Source organism: Balaenoptera borealis (genome assembly GCF_965194805.1).
Source record: "Balaenoptera borealis genome assembly, chromosome: 2".
Taxonomy (NCBI): domain Eukaryota; kingdom Metazoa; phylum Chordata; class Mammalia; order Artiodactyla; family Balaenopteridae; genus Balaenoptera; species Balaenoptera borealis.
The window spans coordinates 54,211,807-54,232,946 of NC_138867.1; the positions used below are offsets into that span (position 1 = coordinate 54,211,807).

Consider the following 21,140-nt stretch of genomic DNA (forward strand, 5'->3'; position numbering starts at 1 on the left):
TTATGTAATCAAAAGCTTAAAGGAGTTTTATGTAATCTGTTATGGAATATCTGTTTAGTAATATTTGTGTAATAACTATAATATAGTGGAAAGGCTTGAGTCTTGGCTCTGCTTTTTTTTTCTCCTCCTAATTTTTTAAAGTGAAACTTATCATTAGAAATTCCCAGGGGAGCTTCTTTTGCCAACTAAATGTATTCAAGTAAATTAATATATTCCCCCCTCCCCCCGATCTAAATAGCCTGAAGTACTTGAGCAGCTAAGTGGATTGAAAGAATTTTGGATGGATGGTAATAGACTGACTTTTATTCCAGGGGTACGTATATCAAATTTTAAAGACTTTCCTTATTGCTGTCTATCCTTTGCATTTTTATGAATTATACATTTTCAAATAAATTTTAATTAGTTTAAAAATGATTACTTAATACTGTTAGATAGAAGCAAATTACATTTTTTTAAATTGTCAACACATTCTTTTTTTTTTTTTTTACAATGTTGTGTTAGTTTCAGGTGTACAGTAAAGTGAATCAGTTATACCTATACGTATATCCACTCTTTTTTAGATTCTTTTCCCATATAGGTCATTACAGAGCATTGAGTAGAGTTCCCTGTGCTAATCAGTAGGTCCTTATATGATATTTGTCTTTCTCTGTCTGACTTAGTTCACTCAGTGTGACAATCTCTAGGTCCATCCATGTTGCTGCAAATGCCATTGTTTCATTCTTTTTTATGGCTGAGTAATATTCCGTAGTATATATGTACCACATTTTCTTTATCCATTCCTCTGTTGATGGACATTTAGGTTGCTTCCATGTCTTGGCTATTGTAAATAGTGCTGCAGTGAGCATTGGGGTGCATGTATCTTTTTTAAATAAATTTATTTATTTGGCTGCGTTGGGTCTTTGCTGCTGCACATGGGCTTTCTCTAGTTCTGGCAAGCGGAGGCTACTCTTTGTTGCGATGTGTGGGCTTCTCATTGCAGTGGCTTCTCTTGTTGCAGAGCACAGGCTCTAGGCATGCGGGCTTCAGTACTCGTGGCACGTGGGCTCTAGAGTGCAGGCTCAGTAGTTGCGGCACATGGGCTTAGTTACTGTGCGGCATGTGGGATCTTCCCGGACCAGGGCTTGAACCCATGTTGCCTGCATTGGCAGGCGGATTCTTAACCACTGCGCCACCAGGGAAATCCCCATGTATCTTTTTGAATTATGGTTTTCTCTGGATATATGCCCAGGAGTGGGATTTCTGGATCTATACCATATTTATAGAGCTACATATGGTAGTTCTATATTTAGTTTTTTAAGCAACCTCCATACTGTTCTCCATAATGGTTGTACCAATTTACATTCCCACCAACAGTGTAGGAGGGTTCCCTTTTCTCCACACCCTCTCCAGCATATATTGTTTGTAGATTTTTTGATGATGGCCATTCTGACCGGTTTTGTAGAATCAAAACCGTTTTTGTAGATCCGGTTTTGTACAATCAAAATTGTAGTTTTGATTTGCATTTCTCTAATAATTAGTGATGCTGAGCATCTTTTCATGTGCTTTTTGGTCATTTGTATGTCTTCTTTGGAGAAATGTCCATTTAGATCTTCTGCCCATTTTTTGATTGGGTTTGTCAACACATTCTTGATTGAAATTTTAAAATTTCTGTAATAAATTTTTGTAAAACACAGTTGACTCATGAACAACGCAGGGGTTGGGGGCACTGACCCTCTGTGCAGTCAAAAATCTGTGTATAACTTATAGTCAGCCCTCCCTATCTGAGATTCCTTCATTGTTATGGGGTTCCTCCTCTGGATCTGCGGTTCTGCATCCACAGATTGAACCAACCACAAATAGTATAGTACTGTAGTATTTACTGTTGAAAAACATCTATGTGTAAGTAGATTTGTGAAGTTCAAACCCGTGTTGTTCAAGGGTCAACTGTCAGTCTCTTTTAATGCCATGGAGTGTGTCCTTCCCAGCGGTTGCAGTTGACTTTATATCTTATTTCATTTTGCCCAGGGAATTGTTGAAGTAAGCTATTTTCCATGTAGTTTCTTAGCAGCTGACATTGTGTTCATTCTCAGACCTAAAGCCATACGAATCCCCATATTTGCTCTCCCCCTTGCAAATGATGGGCAGCTAAGTTCCCAAAGAAAAGTATATGTTTGCTGGGCTAACATTAGTAGGAGCTCTTAGCTTTATTACTGAATACATTACTAATAGCATTAAAAAAAAATTATGAATCCTCTCATATAAACATTTAATTTTAAATTATAACTTGGCATTAGGTTTATTATCTAAACTTTTCACCACTTACTGTTGATGGAGTCATTAGATTTACTTTTTTTTTACTTACAGTTTATCGGTAGCTTGAAACAGCTCACATATTTGGATGTTTCTAAAAATAATATTGAAATGGTTGAAGAAGGAATTTCAGCATGTGAAAACCTTCAAGACCTCCTATTATCAAGTAATTCACTTCAACAACTGCCTGAGACTATTGGTTTGTATTGCTCTCTAAATCATGTAATTAATATTTGCTAATATAAAATATGAGAAACTTAATGCCATTGCTTGATTCAGAGCTTCCATATATCAAATTTTATTTGTTATGAGATAGTTTTACTGTTCTCTGAAGTCACAGATCTTATTTGAATTTTTTTCTGATGTGATCAGTTATACAATTTACTCTTTTGTTGACATTACTGTTTTTCTTTACTTTAAGGAAATGTCATTTTTATCACTGCAATAAAGTTTAAATTCTTTAAAAGAGTTTAATTTACCCAAATTTGGTTTAACTCTTGATCGTGGCCATTATCTAGTAACTTTTTTCAATCTTAACTACATTTTAGACTCACAAGAAGACAGCCACATAAGCAAAATCCTACGAAAATCTATGCAGTTAACCCTTGAACAACGATGGCGTTTAGGGGGCCAACCCTCTGCACAGTGGGAAAATCTCATATAATGTATAGTTGCACCTTTGTATCTGCATTCATTTCCTCCCTATCCATGGTTCTGCATCCATGTATTCAACCAACTGTGGGTCATGTAGTACTGTAGTATTTACTATTGAAAAAAATCTGCATGTAAGTGGATCCGTGCACTTTAAACCTGTGTTGTTCAAGGGTCAACTGTGTTTGTGTAATTGTTTGTCTGATGATGCATCAAGGAAATTGAATTATCTTAAAGAACCAAAAACTTAAATCTTGGCATCTTCATGGTGTTTAAATATAAAAATCAGAATTATTTTTACATATTTTTCAATTGAATTGCATAACTGTTTTAGCTCAGGTTACATTTTGCAAACTCTACCATAATTTATTCAACACTTAATTTTAAATTAAACTCCATTTTTATTGTTTTAGTATTTAGTATACGTACAATATGTAGAATAGTTTGTTATACACTTAAGAAAACTACGGTCATAGTACCACTTCTTTAATCCATTGATACCATAAGTTTGTATTGTGTATCTTCACTGTGCCATCACGACATTGTTTTAAGGAGCATGGCTACCACAGTGAGCAGAGGGAGACAAAAACTACATACTTTTATGAAGCTTACATTTTAGTGAGGGTTAAATCGATAAATATACACTACTGTTAAGAGGTAGTATGTATGTGAACATTGTAAATACAGGGTGAGGGAATAGAGAGTTGGTGGGGTTGGGGTGGTATCTATTTTAGATATGTTGGTTTTTAAAAGTTCTTTATGATTCATGTCAAATGTAATATGTGCTCACATTGACTGTTGGTTGACTTGATTCTAGTTCAAGATGGAAAATTGTATATTATTTCTTCCCTCAATAGGTTCATTGAAGAATGTAACAACTCTTAAAATAGATGAAAATCAGTTAATGTATCTACCAGACTCTGTAGGAGGGTAAGATTTTTGTGTATTAATAGAACTAGAAGATTTTTCTTTCGGTTCAGCATGCCATATATTGTTTTCAGATAATTGTTAACATCTAAAGGAGATTCCAAAAACATTTAAATAAGCAGTTGGTTGCAGGTTGGGTTTATTTATAATGAAGACAGGCTGATTTTTTTATAGGTGAACTTTAGTTTAGTGGAAGTAGATTTTCTCTAGGTTGGTTAAAGTCAAGTTCAAATAGTCATATGTTCTTAAGTTTTGAATGATATACAGGCCTTTTGTTAAAATATGTGCTTTCTTTTTTAATTAAAGGTTAGTGTCAATAGAAGAACTGGATTGTAGCTTCAATGAACTTGAAGCTTTGCCTTCATCTATTGGGCAGCTTACTAATATAAGAACGTTTGCTGCAGATCATAATTACTTACAACAGTTACCCCCAGAGGTACTGTATTTAAAATTTATTTTGAATTTTTATTTTTTCTAATTATTAATTATAGCTATCCAGTGTGGTTTTCTTTATTTTCTTTCAGAAATAATTTTGTAACTAAGTTATTTATTTTCTGAATAATAATTAGCTATATTGATTTTCAAGAGATACCTAAATACTTTTCTTCATACATGAAAGTTAATAGTTGAAAAGGGAAAATATAATTCCTTTTATAAATGAGAAGAGTATTTTTTATAACTTTTGAAAATGATGCTTCACTTAATGTCTGTTAAGCAGTAGGCGAAGTTTTGATCCACAATTCTGTGTTTCTCTTTCAGATTGGAAGCTGGAAAAATATAACTGTGCTGTTTCTCCATTCCAATAAACTTGAGACACTTCCAGAGGAAATGGGTGATATGCAAAAATTAAAAGTCATTAATTTGAGTGACAATAGGTTTGTAACAGTGTAATTCATCATTTGGTTTGTAGAAGACATCTATTGGATGAAATTAAAATTTCATTATATGTGTTAGAAAATGTAATGCATGTTTTTCTTTTCATATATATTTTTGTTTTTTTGTGTAGAATTTTCATTTGAAAGAATGATTTAATTTTACCTGATGTTAATTATCGTACTGTGGTTATTTGTCACAGTTCATTTTATGTTGACTTTAGCTATATAGTCTTAATTATCTCCTTATAGTAGCCATTTTTATTTCTAAAGTCAGATCTTCACCTTAATACTGCTGTTGAACAAAGCAGCTTTTAATCTAATCTACTCCTTGTATTAATCTGGGCAAAGGTGTGATTAGACACCCACTCAAATAATTTTGGACAACACAGCCAAGGTATAGAGCAAAATAGATCACAAATTGGAACAATGTTTAAGTTAACAGATTGTCCATAATTTTTTCTGATGTAAAGATACTCATAGTGATAAAAGAACATTGTAAGAGCATTTTTACATTTTGCTTTTGTAGTATCTTACAAAATATTCAAAACAGCCCTATAAAATAATAAATGGGTATTCCCATTTTATGGAGGAGAAAATTACGACTCAGATTTAAGGTGATTCACATAGCTTGTAAGATAGAGCTTTAATGTAAACTCAGTTTTCTGACTAGTTAGCGTATTCAGACTGTTCCATTTTATTTAAGAAGAACTACTGTCCCTGCCCCCCCTTTTAAATTATTAATTATAGCTATCCAGTGTGGTTGAAAATTAAATCCTTACAATTAAATCCCTTTTAAAATTAAATTCTTGTCTCAGCCCATACTTTGTCCCCTAAAACTAGAGCCCTACGTTCCAGCACCCTAGGTTTCTAGAGACCTAGATTCCCTAGGTTCCTTGGAAGTTAGGCATAGAATAGATAGGCGTAAGACAGAAGGTTTAAGTAGGGTGCTGTTCCAATTTAGCATTCTACTGAGTATTGCTATTACTTTGTTTTTACTCATTATAGTGTTAAGATAGTCTTCTTGAGTATGAAATTGCTGGCTCACAATGAAATAAAAAGAGTGCAGTATTTATAACAAGCTCTTACTCAGAGTGGTTCCTATAACAGTTTGTTCTCAGTAAAGGCAAGTAAAACATCCAAAGCAATTTTATGAGACATTGTTTAATTTGTCCTTGCCTTTGCAGTAAGGTAGGGATAGTTACCAGTTTTTCTTAGCAGATAATTTTTTTTGAGGTTATTAGATTATCTATTTTTTCCCCCAATCAAATTGATTCAATTGAATTATATTTTTAAAATTAATTCTTATAAAACTGAATAGTATTTTGTCTTATATCCTGTTCAAAGACCTATACTGGGTTTTCTCCTGAATTAAATGTTTTTCTCCTATTTTCATATGCAATAATATAACATTGTTTAGAAGACCAGTAGATCTAGCTCTCATTTTAACATTTCTCATTTTTAAAGTTTAATTTTTGTTTGTATTTTTTCCCACAGATTAAAGAATTTGCCCTTTAGCTTTACAAAGTTACAGCAATTGACTGCTATGTGGCTCTCAGATAATCAGGTAGACATTCTGATTTTGTAAATTGATAGAATTCCAGTTATTCTATATGATTATGCATTCTAATTTACTTAGGATTATTTAACAGCAGTTCTAATCTGGTACACATGTAAAGACATATGTATAAGGAAAATACTGGAAAATACTTAGATACAGATAATTTTTTGTGAAATATGTGTAGATTCATGAATGGTAAGTCCTTTGGAGCTTGTCTAACTTCTATATCTGTAAAAAGATAGATTAGGACAGAAATCTCCCTAACTTTTTAACATTTTTATAGAGACTCTCTGTGGCTTATATCTGTCTAAATTTGATAATTTAAAGTATGCTTCTAATCAAGCACTTTGACAAACCTTGAAGAAGTATTTCTAAGGAATTAAGACTTGTTCCTTGGACTTTCCTTTGTTTGACAAACATTTATTGAAAGCTTACGGTAGGACCTGAACTGCTCTGGGAGCTGGAGTTATACTGATGAAGCAAATAGAATCTTCTTACATTCTCATTGAGTTTACATTCTCATGGGAGACAAGGACAAATAAGTAACTACATAATAATGTTTCAGAATTACAGAAAAAAATAAAGTTTGATAGGCATTGGAACAACCCTGCTATTGGAACCCTGATAGCAGGGTTGGAGTAAACATCCTATTTTAGATAGAGTGATATAGGAAGTATCTGTCTGAAGAAGGGAACAGTAAAGCAGATTCTCAAATGAAATTAAGAGTGAGCCATGCTGGGACTTCCCTCATGGCGCCGAGGTTAAGAATCCGCCTGCCAATGCAGGGGGACACGAGTTCGAGCCCTGATCCAGGAAGATCCCACATGCTGCGGAGCAACTAAGTCTGTGCACCACAACTACTGAGCAGCTAAGCCCATGCGCCACAACTACTGAGCCTGCGCTCTAGAGCCCGTGAGCCACAACTATTGAGCCCACACGCCTAGAGCCCGTGCTCTGCAACAAAGAGAAGCCACCGCAATGAGAAGCCCGCGCACTGCAATGAAGAGTAGCCCCCGCTCATCGCAGCTAGAGAAAGCCCATGCGCAGCAACGAAGACCCAACGCAGCTAAAAATAAATAAAATAAATAAATTTATTAAAAAAATAAAATAACTTACAGCTCCTTTAAAAAAAAAAAAAGAGTAATAGGATTAAAGAAAGGGGAAGAGTGTTCTGGTTAGAAAGAATATCATGAGCCTAAGCGCTTATTAGTAAAGCAGTGTTGTATATTCAGTACCGCTACAAGTGGTTTTATAACTAGAGCATAACTTGTGAGATGGAAGAGTGGGATGTGAGGCCACAGAGGTGGACACAGATCAGGTCATGGAGGATCACATATGCCATACAAAGGAACTTGCATTATATTTCAAGGATGGCAAATAGATTTTTTTAATCTTGCATGTCAACTTTGATAAATTATGATTTTTTTAAAGGATTCTAAGGTCATATTCAGGCTCAGTGGAAAATTGTTGTGATTAGGGTGACTGTAATTTATTGTCTATTTTAGGACACTTGATAGTGAAAGGGGCCTTTATGATAAGTGTCAGAATAGCATGTGTAAAATGGGAATGTCCCAGGCAACCTGGATGTTTGGTCATTATAGTCATGGTCAATTATTCATATATGTTACCAGTTTAAGAGAGGTCGTCCTGGGATTACATGTCAGCCCTACTACAGGAGATAAGAAAGCTGTGTAACATATGAGCAGGCAAGTGGCATGATCAGACTGATATATTAGAAAGGCTTTGCAGCCTGCATTATGGAAGATGGATTTAGCAGGGGGTGGTGCCAAGCAGGAAGGCCAGAGAAGACCTATTGGAGGGCATTGCCATACTCAAGGCAACAGAAAGTGTTGGCTGAAGTAGAGTAATGATAACAGGGCCCGGGAAAATACTGTCTATTTAGGGCATAACTTAAAAGGTCACATCAGTGGAACGCGTGAAGAATGCATGTATGTGAGAAGGAAGAGTAAAAGCAAAGATGAGCCCCAGAGATGTGGCTTGAGTGACTAGGTGGATATTGATACCATAACCAAGATAGAGAACCACAAGAGAAAGAAATCTGTTTATGGGAAGATGTGAAGTTCTGGTTAGGTTTATTGAGTTTGAAGTACCTTTGGTGTATCCAGGTAGGCACGCATGGAACAGTTCAGGTGGCCTTGGACCACCCCCACCCACACCCAAACCCATCGCCTTGTTTTCGGCTGTGGTTTCTGTGCTCTTGGTTTCTCCACTCTCTTAATTTTTAACCTCCAGGGGTTCTCAAAATTGCTCCTGAAGGCATGATTTTTTCCCCAGTACTATTATAGATTTATTCCTTTCATTTGTAAAATGTATTTAAAAGACTTGTAACATGAGAAGAGATGTGTGTTCAGTCCATCATCTTAATCACTTTTTCTTGAAAGTAGTTTCATAGCTTTTTATTATTTTGTCAAAAGGGGTTATTATCAGATTATTTTTTTAAATGTTAGGGATAGATTAATCCTGAGGAATACTAACATTTAAGTGGCAGGTGGGTTAATAGGCTTAGAAAGAGTGGCCATACCCCTATGGCCGCTCTTTACAAGGAAAACTATATGGTGGTGTTTTTACGTTAAAGGTGAAGCAGCTGGCCTAAAGGAAGGAGTTGCAACAGGATAAATGCCAATGAGAGGTTCATTCACATGAAGTCTGAAAAATATCCATTATATTTTGGCAAGTTATACCTATCTTGCCAACTTATCTTGACCATAGCTAATGCAGTTTTTGAAGTATATGTCAAATACCAGATTGAAGTAGTTTACGGAATAAATAAATGAGAGAATGGAGACATATGAATGTTGATTAGTCTTTTAAGAAGGTTGGATAAGAAAGAACAGGAGTGGAACATAAAGAAATTGGTAGCTAGGGACAAGATAAGAGAGCATGTTTATAGGTTGTTGGAAAGAGGCTCTATGGAGAATGAGATTAAGGATATTAGAGAGTGATGGATAACTGGAGTGGAAGCTGATGGAATCAAAAGCTCTGGCAGGGATTCTTACATTCTTCAAGGGATCTTGGGTATGAAGTTTGAGAGGGAGGGCTAATAATCTACATGGTGAAACTCTTAGAATGTAGCAGTTTCCAAAATCTTAGCAGTTCTTGAATCCTATTTTTATTTAAAAAAATTTTTTTTGAAAATTATATCTTCTTCAGAATACAATTTAGGAAGTTTAGAAGAATTTTCAAGCAACATTGGGAGTCTGTTGAAGTTTGTTACCACAGACTTATTGTTAGTACTAATTTGCTCAGTTGTGTGATACAGAGAAAGCACACAATTAGAATAATTCTGGGTTGCAGCTTTGCCAACCCAGGTGCAAGAGAAAGACAATGCAGCAAGGTCTTGATAATTGGCAGGAAAGTGGTCATAATGAGATATAGTCAGATATGAAAAGAGAAGCAAAGACAGGAAAGAATGATGGTGATAAAGTAAAAAGTTCAAGAGAGTGGCAGTCTTGGTGGGGTTGATGAGCAAGTCTTGTAGGAGCAATGAAGTGAGAGATCTGCATGGTGTCTATGTTACCATGCTCTGCTGGTTGTCCTTTTGACGACCACGCCTTAGTTCCCTTTTCAGGAATTTTTTTTCTGCCAGTATCTTATATGTTGGTGCCCCTCATGGTGCTCTAGGCTCTGCTTTAGTTACTTTCCTTATACTTTCCTCTGGGAAAGATGCAATTACTGACTATATCATCATTATTCCTAACAACTGTCTTCAGCCCAGTTCTTCCTGAACTTCACACTCACTGTCTACTTAACATTGCCCCCCTAGATGTCTCAAATTCAACCAACCTAAAACTGAACATTTCATCTGCTCCAAATCTTTTTCCTTTCCTGGGTTCCCTAGATCAATAAAAAGTACTTGCTGGAGACAGAGACCTGGGAATGCAATTCTTAACTACTGTTTCTCCCTGTACTTCAGTACAATGAATCACCAAGCTCTGTTTAGTCTTAACTCTTAAATATATCAGATGTTTTTGTGCTTTGCTTTATCCCTGCTCCCCCTTCCCTTAAATACAGTCCACCATCATCTTTCAGTTAGACCTGCACTGTCCAGTGCAATAGACATGGTCATGTGACTAGTCCAAATTGAGATGTGCTGTAAGTGCAAAATATACACTGAATTTTCTATACTTAGTGTGAACAAAGAATGTAAAATCACATCAACAATTTTTATTATTGATTACACATTAAAATGACAATATTTTGAATATATGTTTAAATTAAATGCATTATCAAAATTAATTTAATCTCTTTTTACCTTTTAGAAACATGTGGCTACCAGAAAATTGTAAATTATCTATGGTTCTCATTTTTGTCTCACATTATATCTCTATTGGACAGTGTTCGCTTAGACTATTGAGGTAGCTTCCTGATAGGTCTCTGCCTCGGGTGTTGGCACAGCCCCTATCTCTTATCACCCTGGTTCCATTCAGAACCACACTGCAACTCAAGTGACCCTTTAATCTTTTTCTAGCACTACCTGCTTAAAATGCCTGCTCATCCTCTAGCTTCACCTCCTCCCCTTACGTCTTTATTCTCATTTCCTCAAGTGAGTTCTGCATCCTCCCCCTTGTTACCTGGTTAATGTGCTCATCCTCATCTAGGAAGGCGTTCTTTCAGGAATGCTTTCCTCATGGCTCAAGATTTTGGTAAGCAAATACCTCCTGCTTTGTGTTCTCTTAGCACCTTATACCCTCTCTACCTAGTTCTTACATTGTATTGTAATTTATTTTGTTATCGCTATCCCTCCTCTCATATATTGTAAGCTCTACAGAATCAGTAAAGATGGTTTGCTCGCCAGTCTATACCCAGTGCCTGTCATAGTGCTTTGCATATAGGAGGCACTTACTAAACACTTGCTGAATGAGTGAATTTATATTTCAGAGAAAGAACATTAACAGGTTATATTGTAGGAATTATGGCAAGGGAGTAGAATGAGTATCTAAAATGAAATAGTAATAAAGATCGTTGGAGTTAAGTATTTAGGGAATGGAGATGCTTCGTAAATAGTTCTCAAGTCTCTTTCTGCCTTTGCACTCAATAAATAACAGATGATTAGTTTTCTTATAACACATTTATTGAAATATAAATCACATTCTCTACAATTTACCTATTACAAAGTGCATAATTCAGTGGTTTTTAATATATTCACAGAGTTGTACAACCATTACCACAGTTAATTTTAGAACTTTTTCAGGGGTGTGATTAGTTTTTAAAAGCCTCCCAGATCATTCTTTTTTTTTTAACATAGAATTTACTGTTCTTTTTTAAAAATTCATTTATTTATTTATTTATTTTGGCCGCGCCGCATGGCACGGAGGATCATAGTTCCCCAACCAGGGATCGAACCTGGAGTCCTAACCACTGAACTTCCAGGGAATTCCCCTTCCCAGATAATTGTTTTTTTTAACTGTCTTTTATATTTACCTATGTAGTTACATTTAGTGATGTTCTCTTTTTTTTCCTTTTTTTTTGGCTATGCCATGTGACTTGCAGGATCTCAGTTCCCCGACCAGGGATTGAACGCAGGCCATGGCAGTGAAAGCCCGGCATCCTAACCACTAGGCCACCAGGGAACTCCCTCCCAGATAATTGTGTCTATCTAGGTAGACTTCTTTCCTCGTTCTAACCCACTCCTCATCTACTGAGAAATCACTGGGCTGAAAGTACGGCTATGTCATCTACATTTTATATCTATGGAATTACCCATTACTGTGGAAAGATTTGGCATAAAAGAGTCAGAAATAGTTGGATACTATCAGGAGGTCAGTGGCTATTAGGAAAGGAGCTAGAATGGTTGGGGCAGGGTTTGATCTCCCTCAAAAGAAGAGGAGTTTATAATTGAGAGAGAAGTAATGATCTCATAGCATTTGTAAACACTAACTCCACCTCCTGAACTAGGGTTTATGAGGTGTGGGAGAAGAAGCAACCTGTATCTGAGAAGGCTTCAGGGAAGTGCTGTCCTAGGGAAAGGAGTAGATCTACCATTTTCATTATCTGAGGAGGTCAAGGAAAGTTTTCAGTGAAGATGTTTGAGATGCAGGACAGTATCTCTACTGTGAAACAAGGATGGGGGCACAGAGGAAATGTTTGAATGGGAGTAAGATTATAGGATGGCATTAACTAGCTGCACGGTTTTCACAAGAGTAAGTCCAAAGAATTAATTGATAGGGTGGCAGGTGAGGGGGGGATTGGGTAGTTCCTGCTTGTCTGGAGTTAGCCGAGGCTTGGCTTGGTAGGATGTTAGGTCAGTAGGCTGGCAAAAGTATGAGTTATATTAAGAAGTAAATTGAAAACACTTAATAACCAGTTAGGAAAAGAGTCGTAAGGAAAAATGAGGTCCAAAATAATTGGGTTTTCTAGTTCTGCCACTTAGTAACTTGTGGTATCTTTAATGGAGAAAGGAGACACGGCAGAAAAGAGAAGGTTACAACTTAGTGTTTAAGTACTCTGTTTTCAGCTAAAATAAACCTGCAGATAACTAGACTAAACCTTCTAAATCATTTCTACAAAAGCATCTTCCCAAAGGGGAATACTAGAAGGGGCAAAATAACATAAAATGGAAAGGCTTAGTTTTTGGCGTTATTAAAATCACTATGATAAGTAATTATTGGACTGTGGATGTACTTAATATACGAGAACTTTTAAAACTGTATGGATGATCAGTGATAATTGCAATACATTATGAGTTTGCTTTGTATTAAAAGCTAAATTTTATTTTTTAGATTTGTATATTGTTTCAAATCTTAAAGTTTTATTATGTATGTTAAAAACATTTTTTGGGGTAACCTACACATTGATACTTTATAGAAAAAATGGTGAGTACTTATTCAGAGGTATTGCTGGATATGTATTTGCTTTAGGATTATTGAAAACTAAACATTTATTTTCTTTCCCTAGTCCAAACCCCTGATACCTCTTCAAAAAGAGACTGATTCAGAGACCCAGAAAATGGTGCTTACTAACTACATGTTCCCTCAGCAACCAAGGACTGAGGATGGTAGGAATTTAAGAATCTCTTTTCTTTTAAAAAACAAATACTGACAAATTACAGCAAAGGTGTAAAGTGAATTTTAAGTCTCAAAGACTTTTACTAATTTGAAGAAAATTTGGAGAATTGGTTAATGAAGTTCTCTGAAAATGGGAAAAAAAAGGCAATATCTCAGCATTATAGATAGTTGAATTTAGAGGTATATGTATACTATATGTTTCCTTAAATGACTCCTTTGATTTTGTTAGATGCATTTTAGTGTGGGAGAGGCTTCAACAGAAAAGTATAAGTTTATAATATTCTGAGTCCTTTTAGAGTTCATGTGTTTTTTAAAGTATTTCACTATGGGTGTTACAAGGAGAGCACTATAACTAGTATACTTATAATACTGAATCAGAAACTACATTTGGTATGGTCAGGCAGGTGAATTTCCTTTCAACTGCAAGAAAAGCTTTTTCCTTTATCACAGTGTCTCTAAGAAATAGATGAGTTAGAAAACAATGTCCTTGAGGCGGAATTTTTTAATACTTCGAGAGTAGACGCTTCACATTTAGTTCATTCCATTTTTATTACCACCTATTTGCCAGGCATTGTGTTAGATCTAAGTTTTTGGTCTTTGTTGTTGTTGTTGTTCTTGGCCGCGCCACATGGCACGTGGGATCTTAGCTCCCTGACCAGGGATCGAACCTGCGCCCCCTGCTTTGGGAGCGTGGAGTCTTAACCACTGGACCGCCAGGGAAGTCTCAGATCTGAGTATTTAAGATCTTAAATCCTTGCTTTCAAGAAGCTTATGATGTAAGGGGGGATAATGAATAAATTTGAAAGAAAAGGCATGGTATCTTGGGCCTAGTTAGAGGAATCAGTCTTAAACAGGAAAAAGGGGAAGTATGGATCCACCTAACAATAAATTTATAACTGAGGAAAAACAAGGTTATCGGGGAACAATATCAGTCTGAGGGTTTTCATTGCATTTATTTTCTCAGTGAAGTCAAAGAGAAAATTGCCTCTAAAGACTGGGGGAAGGGCATTTGAGGGAAGTGGTAGTGACTTGGAGTGGCAGAGCAGACTGACTTAGAATAAATAGAATTCCTGAGCAGCATTGAAGATGGAGCAAAAAGGGGGGAATACCATAAATTTGCAGTGGTTCTAAACAACAAGGTTATGTCATTTTTCTCTGGTTAAATTCCAGGGCAAAGAAGGTAGGTGATTGAAGTACCATGTTACGGACTTATTGCATAGGTATGACTTAAGGAAAGGGGGCAAGAAAGGTGAGAATGGTGGAAATAATATATCATGAAATCTAAGATGAATAGAGAAGGAAATAAAACCTAGAGTGCTTTTACAGGAAGAAAAAGAAATGAGGTTAAGGAACTTGACATTTACCAGCAATAATAAGGAAGTGAATGATTTAGAAGGACAAGTGTAGTGGTCAGGGAGGTGGAAAAGTATTACAGAAGCTAAGGTCTTGAGTATTACCATGATTGTGAATCACATGGGTGAAATGCAGATGGACATTGGGATTGAGGGCATCAAGGAATTATGAAATTATAGGGTTGAGGTGGGGTCATCACACATTTTCATCATTCAGGATTTTGGCAGGTCATAGGTAGAGAGAAACACTCTAGGCAAATACTAGAGTCCTCAATGAATATGCCAGTGTGATCAGATCTAGTGGCATCTGAAATGCAGAAAAAGTGCTGTTACTACCTGATGCCCTGAATCGCAAAAGATGTGAGATTTACACTAAAGGGTAGAAAGTGTAGGTGACCAGAAGTTGACAGGAGTGAGAGGCATGGTAAAAGTTTTCCTTGGGGTTCTGAAAAAATTCTGGTGTAAAATTGCTTTGATGTAATCTAAAACTCTTAGAGATCTCTGGGCTAGGCTGGTGGAGTCTTAACCCCCATCCCCACCCCCAGTACATAATGAACAGTATTGGGATTTGGAAGATTATTTCCGAATGCCAAACCTTGAATGAAGTAATTTATATATTACCATGTTACTTTTTGTAGGGAACTGCACAAAATCACATATCTATAGTGTTTTAATTGTTAGATTCTCTTCAGGAATCCTTCTGGTAACAAAAAAGCCTAAGACGGGAGGAGAAATCTTCTCAATCCTGGAAATAGACTTTGTTGGAAACTGCTTGACTCTGCTTGCCTTTCCAAGTATACCACAAAAAGTATGTCAATAGGGTTTCCCAGGAGTTTGAACCACGTTGGACAAACAAACAAGAACAAACATTCTAATTCATTTAATATTAAGCAACAACACAAAGCAATTAAATTTTTGAGTCAAGTAATGAAAACAAAGAAGAAGGTGAATCTCAAAGCTTTATTACTGTTGTTAGTATTTGGTTTCATGGCATTCTTTGGATATGAGATTAAAGAAGGGTAAGAAGCTCAAAATAAGGGCTAAAAATAAATGATAATTATGCTAGTTTTGCATAAATAATCAAACTGACCATATTTGGGTATTCCAGGAATTTCAGTTTTTGTATTAACTAATTTTAGGTGCTTTTAATCCCTTTTGTTGTTTTCTTCTAATGGGCAGAAAATAAGTTGTGATTTTATTTTGTACTACACAAACTTCTGTAAGGTGGTATATAATAGTCAGGTGGATTAATTTTTTAAGCCTTAGCTTTTTTTAGTTGCCTAATAAGCAAAAAGATGTGACAGTTGTCACATCTTTAATATTAATATCAGATATCAGGCTATGTGAGTGTTGAGTTTATGTTAAATTTTCAATTTTCCTTAGTTTTGATAGAGAATATCTTGTAATTACTTTATTTACGTAGTAAAGCTATATATAATGTTTCATGCAAAGATGTAATTACATGCCATCAGGGTAGTCATTTTTTACCAAAATACTTCCCTGTTTCTGACTTAACACCCCTCCCCCAGTACATAATGAACAATGTTGGAATTAGGAAGGTTTCTGAATGCCAGAACCTGGACGAAATAATTTACATATTACCATGTTACTTTTTGTAGGGAACTGCACACAATCACATATCTATAGTGTCTTAATTGTTATATTCTCTTCAGGAATCCTTCTGGTAACAAAACAAGACAAATCAGCTTTAAGGAAGAAAAGATATGTCATTGATATTGTGAAGAAATGTTGGAAACACAGCCTAGTTGTTAGTGTAGCATTTATAGCTGCTGACATTGACCGGTCTTGATTTATCTTAATGAACATATCTCATAAAGAAAATTATGAGCAAGTAATAGTTTTTCATAATTATAGTAAAATACAGTGGGGTTTTGTTTGTTTTTCTCTAGTTATGTTCATATCAGATAATGAAAGTTTTAATCCTTCATTGTGGGAGGAACAGAGAAAACAGCGGGCTCAAGTGGCATTTGAATGTGATGAAGACAAAGATGAAAGGGAAGCACCTCCTAGAGTGAGTCTATTCTTTTTCCCTTCAAATTTTAAACAGGTCTGCTGATATGTATTGGGTACTATATAGCTAATCTGTGCTATTTTGCCCTCAAGGCACTTGAAATTTTATTATCCAATACATTTATCATGTGAAAGTATTCGAGAACAATATAAAATTATGTGATTAAAAGCCAAATTCCATAGTGTGTATAAATATAAGACAAAAACAGATTATTATTTCCCCCTTTCCTTTCTTTAATGATTTATTTATATACATTATAGGGATAAAGAACTCTTTGATATGAACATTTTGTTTCTTTGTGAGACTGTGTTGCAGTGATAGAAGTAGCAAATACACATTTCCTAGTTACTTATGGATGTAATTTTTTCCCCTTATATAATAAAACTAGCTGAATCCCAGAAAATGATAATTAGATTGACCTTAGAAGTGTTTGGTTCCCAGCACATAAGTCATAATAATCTAGGAATTTTATGTATGTTTGCATAAACATCTAGCTGGAAAACGTATATCTGTTTCAAAGCCAAGAGGTGGTGTTGGCAATATCCACACCATATATCTCCAAATGGAATATATTTAAGTCTACTAAAAAAAAAAAGCTTTTAAAACATTGAAATCTGTAACTGTGAAGTTTTCGATTATCGATAAAACCATACTTTTATTGAGTCTAAAATGCTTTCAAAGACCTATCATCTGTCTTCACAGTTACCCCTATGAGCAATGTAATTAAGATGGATTATAGATTAAATTTTGAGATTGACATTAGAAATACTTATCTGTAGATAACTAATAAGGACCTACTGTATAGCACAGGAAACTCTAGTCAGTACTCTGTAATGGCCTATATGGGAAAAGAGGAATCTAAAAAAGAGTGGATATATGTGTATGTATAACTGATTCACTTTGCTGTACACCTGAAACTAACACAGCATTGTAAGTCAACTATACTGCAATAAAAATATTTTAAAAAAGAAATATTTATCTGTATTTTAAATTGCGCTTATTTTATTTCTCTAGGAGGGAAATTTAAAGAGATATCCAACACCATACCCAGATGAGCTTAAGAATATGGTTAAAACTGTTCAAACCATTGTACATAGATTAAAAGATGAAGAGACTAATGAAGACTCTGGAAAAGATTTGAAACCACATGAAGATCAGCAAGTTGTAAATAATGATGTGGGTGTGAAGGTTAGAAAACTCAATTCAAAAGCATTGACCAAAACCTGTTTCAGGTTCTTTAAAATTTTTTAATGATAAATGATATAATGATCCTTTTTGTTTACAAGAAAATGTACTTCCAAACTTAGGGCAGTGTTCTCAAATGCCTGAACTAAAAGCTATAGTAGTGAGCAAACTCCCTAATTGCTATTATTACCACTTCAGTGTGGTTACAGACTGTCCATATGGGCAGGGGAGTGTCAGCATAGCCTTTGAAAAATCATTGCCTGAACAAAGAATAAGGTAACAAATGTCAGAAAATTCATTGTTATAGAAATACTTTTTCCCCTGGTAATATTGATCCACTCTACCCAGTTTTAATTTTAAATGTAATTGCTATGACAGACAATTGGCATTTCCTCGGGATGTTTCTGAAACCTACACTAATCCCTAAATTGTGTGTTCCTTTAATGGACTCCCTCCCCCTCCCCCCCGCCACTGTATCACAGAAACAGAAGTTATATCATGTCATTAGAGTTACTATATATTCCACAATGAGCAGGAAAATACCTAGCCATCCTGATTTTGAGCATGCTGAGCTAAGTGACTCACTCATAAATACCAGCTTTGCAACTTCTAGGATGAAATGTATCCTCAGCTAAATTGTAAAGTTTAATGTGGCTCGTGGACCTTTGGGACCACCTGTTCCCAAAATGAGCATTTTATCTGTGAGTCCTACAGATTTCCATGTTTAAAGTTTCTTCAGTTTATCCAGAATAGGAAGATACTAAATTACTGTTAAAATTTCATCTGAACTTTAATACAAGAATAGATATAAAGAATGTGAATTCTTTATTTTTTCTTTTACTTAGACTTCAGAAAGTACTACTCCAGTAAGAAGCAAAGCTGATGAAAGAGAAAAGTATATGATAGGAAACTCTATACCGAAGACCAGTGAACCTGAAGCTGAGGTCAGTCCTGGGAATCCACCAGTGACTGCAAATATGAAAGCCTCTGAGAACTTGAAGCATATTGTTAATCATGATGATGTTTTTGAGGTATGGCTTTATGATTATTCTGGAGTAGTGATAAATGGTAAGAATTTAATATTTCATTGTTGCTAACTAAAGATAGGAGAAACCTGATACTGATAGCAGAAAATATGCTAATGCATTTGCCATTGAGAAATCTCATAATATTTGCTATACCACTCATTTATCACTTTAAGCTTAAACATTAGAGTACAGTGGGTATAAAATTTTTACTATGTAAATTATGTCTTTAAAAAAAATATTTATTTATTTTGGTTGCACCAGGTCTTAGTTGTGGCATGCAAGATCTTTAGTTTCAGCATGCGGACTCCTTCTTAGTTGCGGCATGTGGGCTTCTTAGTTGTGGCATGCAGGTGGGATCTAGTTCCCTGACCAAGGATCGAACCTGGGCCCCCTGCACTGGGAGTGTGGAGTCTAACCCACTGGACCACCAGGGAAGTCCCTACTATGTAAATCAGATTGTGGCAGTGTTGTTCTAATTCTGTAAAATTCATAACGGCAATTGCTTTTATTTCTGTAACTTAAAAATGAAAAGGTTGCATATATACAATGGAATATTACTCAGCCATAAAAAGAAACGAAATTGAGTTATTTGTAGTGAGGTGGATGGACCTAGAGTCTGTCATACAGAGTGAAGTAAGTCAGAAAGAGAAAAACAAATATCGTATGCTAACACATATGTATGGAATCTAAAAAAAAAAAAAAAAATGCTTCTGAAGAAGCCAGGGGCAGGACAGGAATAAAGACGCAGACATAGGTAATGGACTTGAGGACACAGGGAGGGGGAAGGGTAAGCTAGGACGAAGTGAGAGAGTGGCATAGACATATATACACTACCAAACGTAAAATAGATAGCTAGTGGGAAGCAGCCGCATAGCACAGGGAGATCAGCTTGGTGCTTTGTGACCACGTAGAGGGGTGGGATAGGGAGGGTGGGAGGAAGGGAGATGCAAGAGGGAAGAAATATGGGGACATATGTATATGTATAACTGATTCACTTTGTTATACAGCAGAAACTAACACACCATTGTAAAGCAATTATACTCCAATAAAGATGTTTAAAAAAAAAATGAAAAGGTTGCTGTAGGTGTACTTCAATTATTTGACTTCTTTAGGCATCTGTCATTGATTATGAAGTAATCTTTTTCTTGAATATCTGAGACTTTTTTAAAGAGATTCTTCCCATGGATCAATAAAAACTAACTTTTTTTTAAAAAAACAGCTTTATTGAGATATGACTCATATATTATACAATTCACTCATTTAAATAAAAGGTGCAGTTCAGTGGTTTTTCAGTTTACTAAAAGTTGTGCAGCCCTCACCACAGTCACTTTTAGAACATTGTCATTACCCCGAAAGAAAGCCGGTACTTCTTAGTTGTCTCTCTACAACTTCTCCATGCCGCCAAGTTCTAGGCAACTAGTAATATACTTTATCTGCATCTCTAGATTTGGCTGTCCTTGGCATTTCATATAAATGTAATCATCTGATATGTGGTCTCTGTAACTGTTTCTTTCACTTAACATAATGTCAAGACTATTCATATTGTAGCATGAATCGATACTTCATGCATTTTTTAATATCTGAATAATATTTCATTGTAATCATCCATTATGGACATTTGGGTTATTTCCACATTTTGGCTATAATAAATAAGGCTTCTTTGAATGTTTGTGTACAAGTTTTTGTGTGGATATATGTTTTCTTTTCTCTTGGGTATATACCTCAGAGTAGAATTGCTAGATTGTATGGTAACTCTATGTTTAACTGTTTGAGAAACTGCCAGACAGTTTTCCAAAAGTGATTACACCATTTTATATTCCCTTCATACACTGCTGGAGGTATTAAGTGCTACAGAAATTTAGAAAGGGTATATTTTCTGGCTACGAAGAACCGTGGATGCTTTAAGGTGAAGGAAGCATTTAACCTGTATTTTGAAGTGTTTCAATTAGCAGAAATAGGAGAATTGAATGAAATGGAAAGAATAATGAGAGCAAAAGCATGGTATTTAGAAAATGTAGAAAAGAGCATGTTCCATCTGACTGAACATGTCAGGGGTTATAGTATATGAATAGAATTAGTAAGGTAGGTTGGATCCTGATTCTGAAGCCCTTAATACCTCTGTTAAGAAGTTTGGACTTGATGTTCTACACTGTAGTCTTCAGGGAGCCACTGAAGACTTTTTAGCAGAATTATCTACATTAAACATAATCATTGGAGA

At 35.4% G+C, this 21,140-nt stretch overlaps 1 protein-coding gene across 17 annotated transcripts in view; it reads left to right on the plus strand.

Moving 5' to 3' along the window:
- ERBIN (erbb2 interacting protein) overlaps positions 1-21,140 on the plus strand; it is a 111,471-nt gene that overhangs the window by 69,131 nt on the left and 21,200 nt on the right. For 11 of the 17 annotated variants that reach the window (XM_082373258.1, XM_082373256.1, XM_082373254.1 and 8 more), the window contains 10 exons: positions 239-313; positions 2,344-2,488; positions 3,798-3,870; positions 4,174-4,303; positions 4,627-4,742; positions 6,237-6,306; positions 13,216-13,315; positions 16,588-16,709; positions 17,724-17,897; positions 18,740-18,925. In XM_082373258.1, the coding sequence (XP_082229384.1) occupies positions 239-313; positions 2,344-2,488; positions 3,798-3,870; positions 4,174-4,303; positions 4,627-4,742; positions 6,237-6,306; positions 13,216-13,315; positions 16,588-16,709; positions 17,724-17,897; positions 18,740-18,925 (1,191 nt within the window). Of the gene's footprint in view, positions 1-238; positions 314-2,343; positions 2,489-3,797; positions 3,871-4,173; positions 4,304-4,626; positions 4,746-6,236; positions 6,307-13,215; positions 13,316-16,587; positions 16,710-17,723; positions 17,898-18,739; positions 18,926-21,140 lie in introns of those variants that run through there. The other 6 variants (XM_082373255.1, XM_082373251.1, XM_082373253.1 and 3 more) reach the window with 4 other exon arrangements.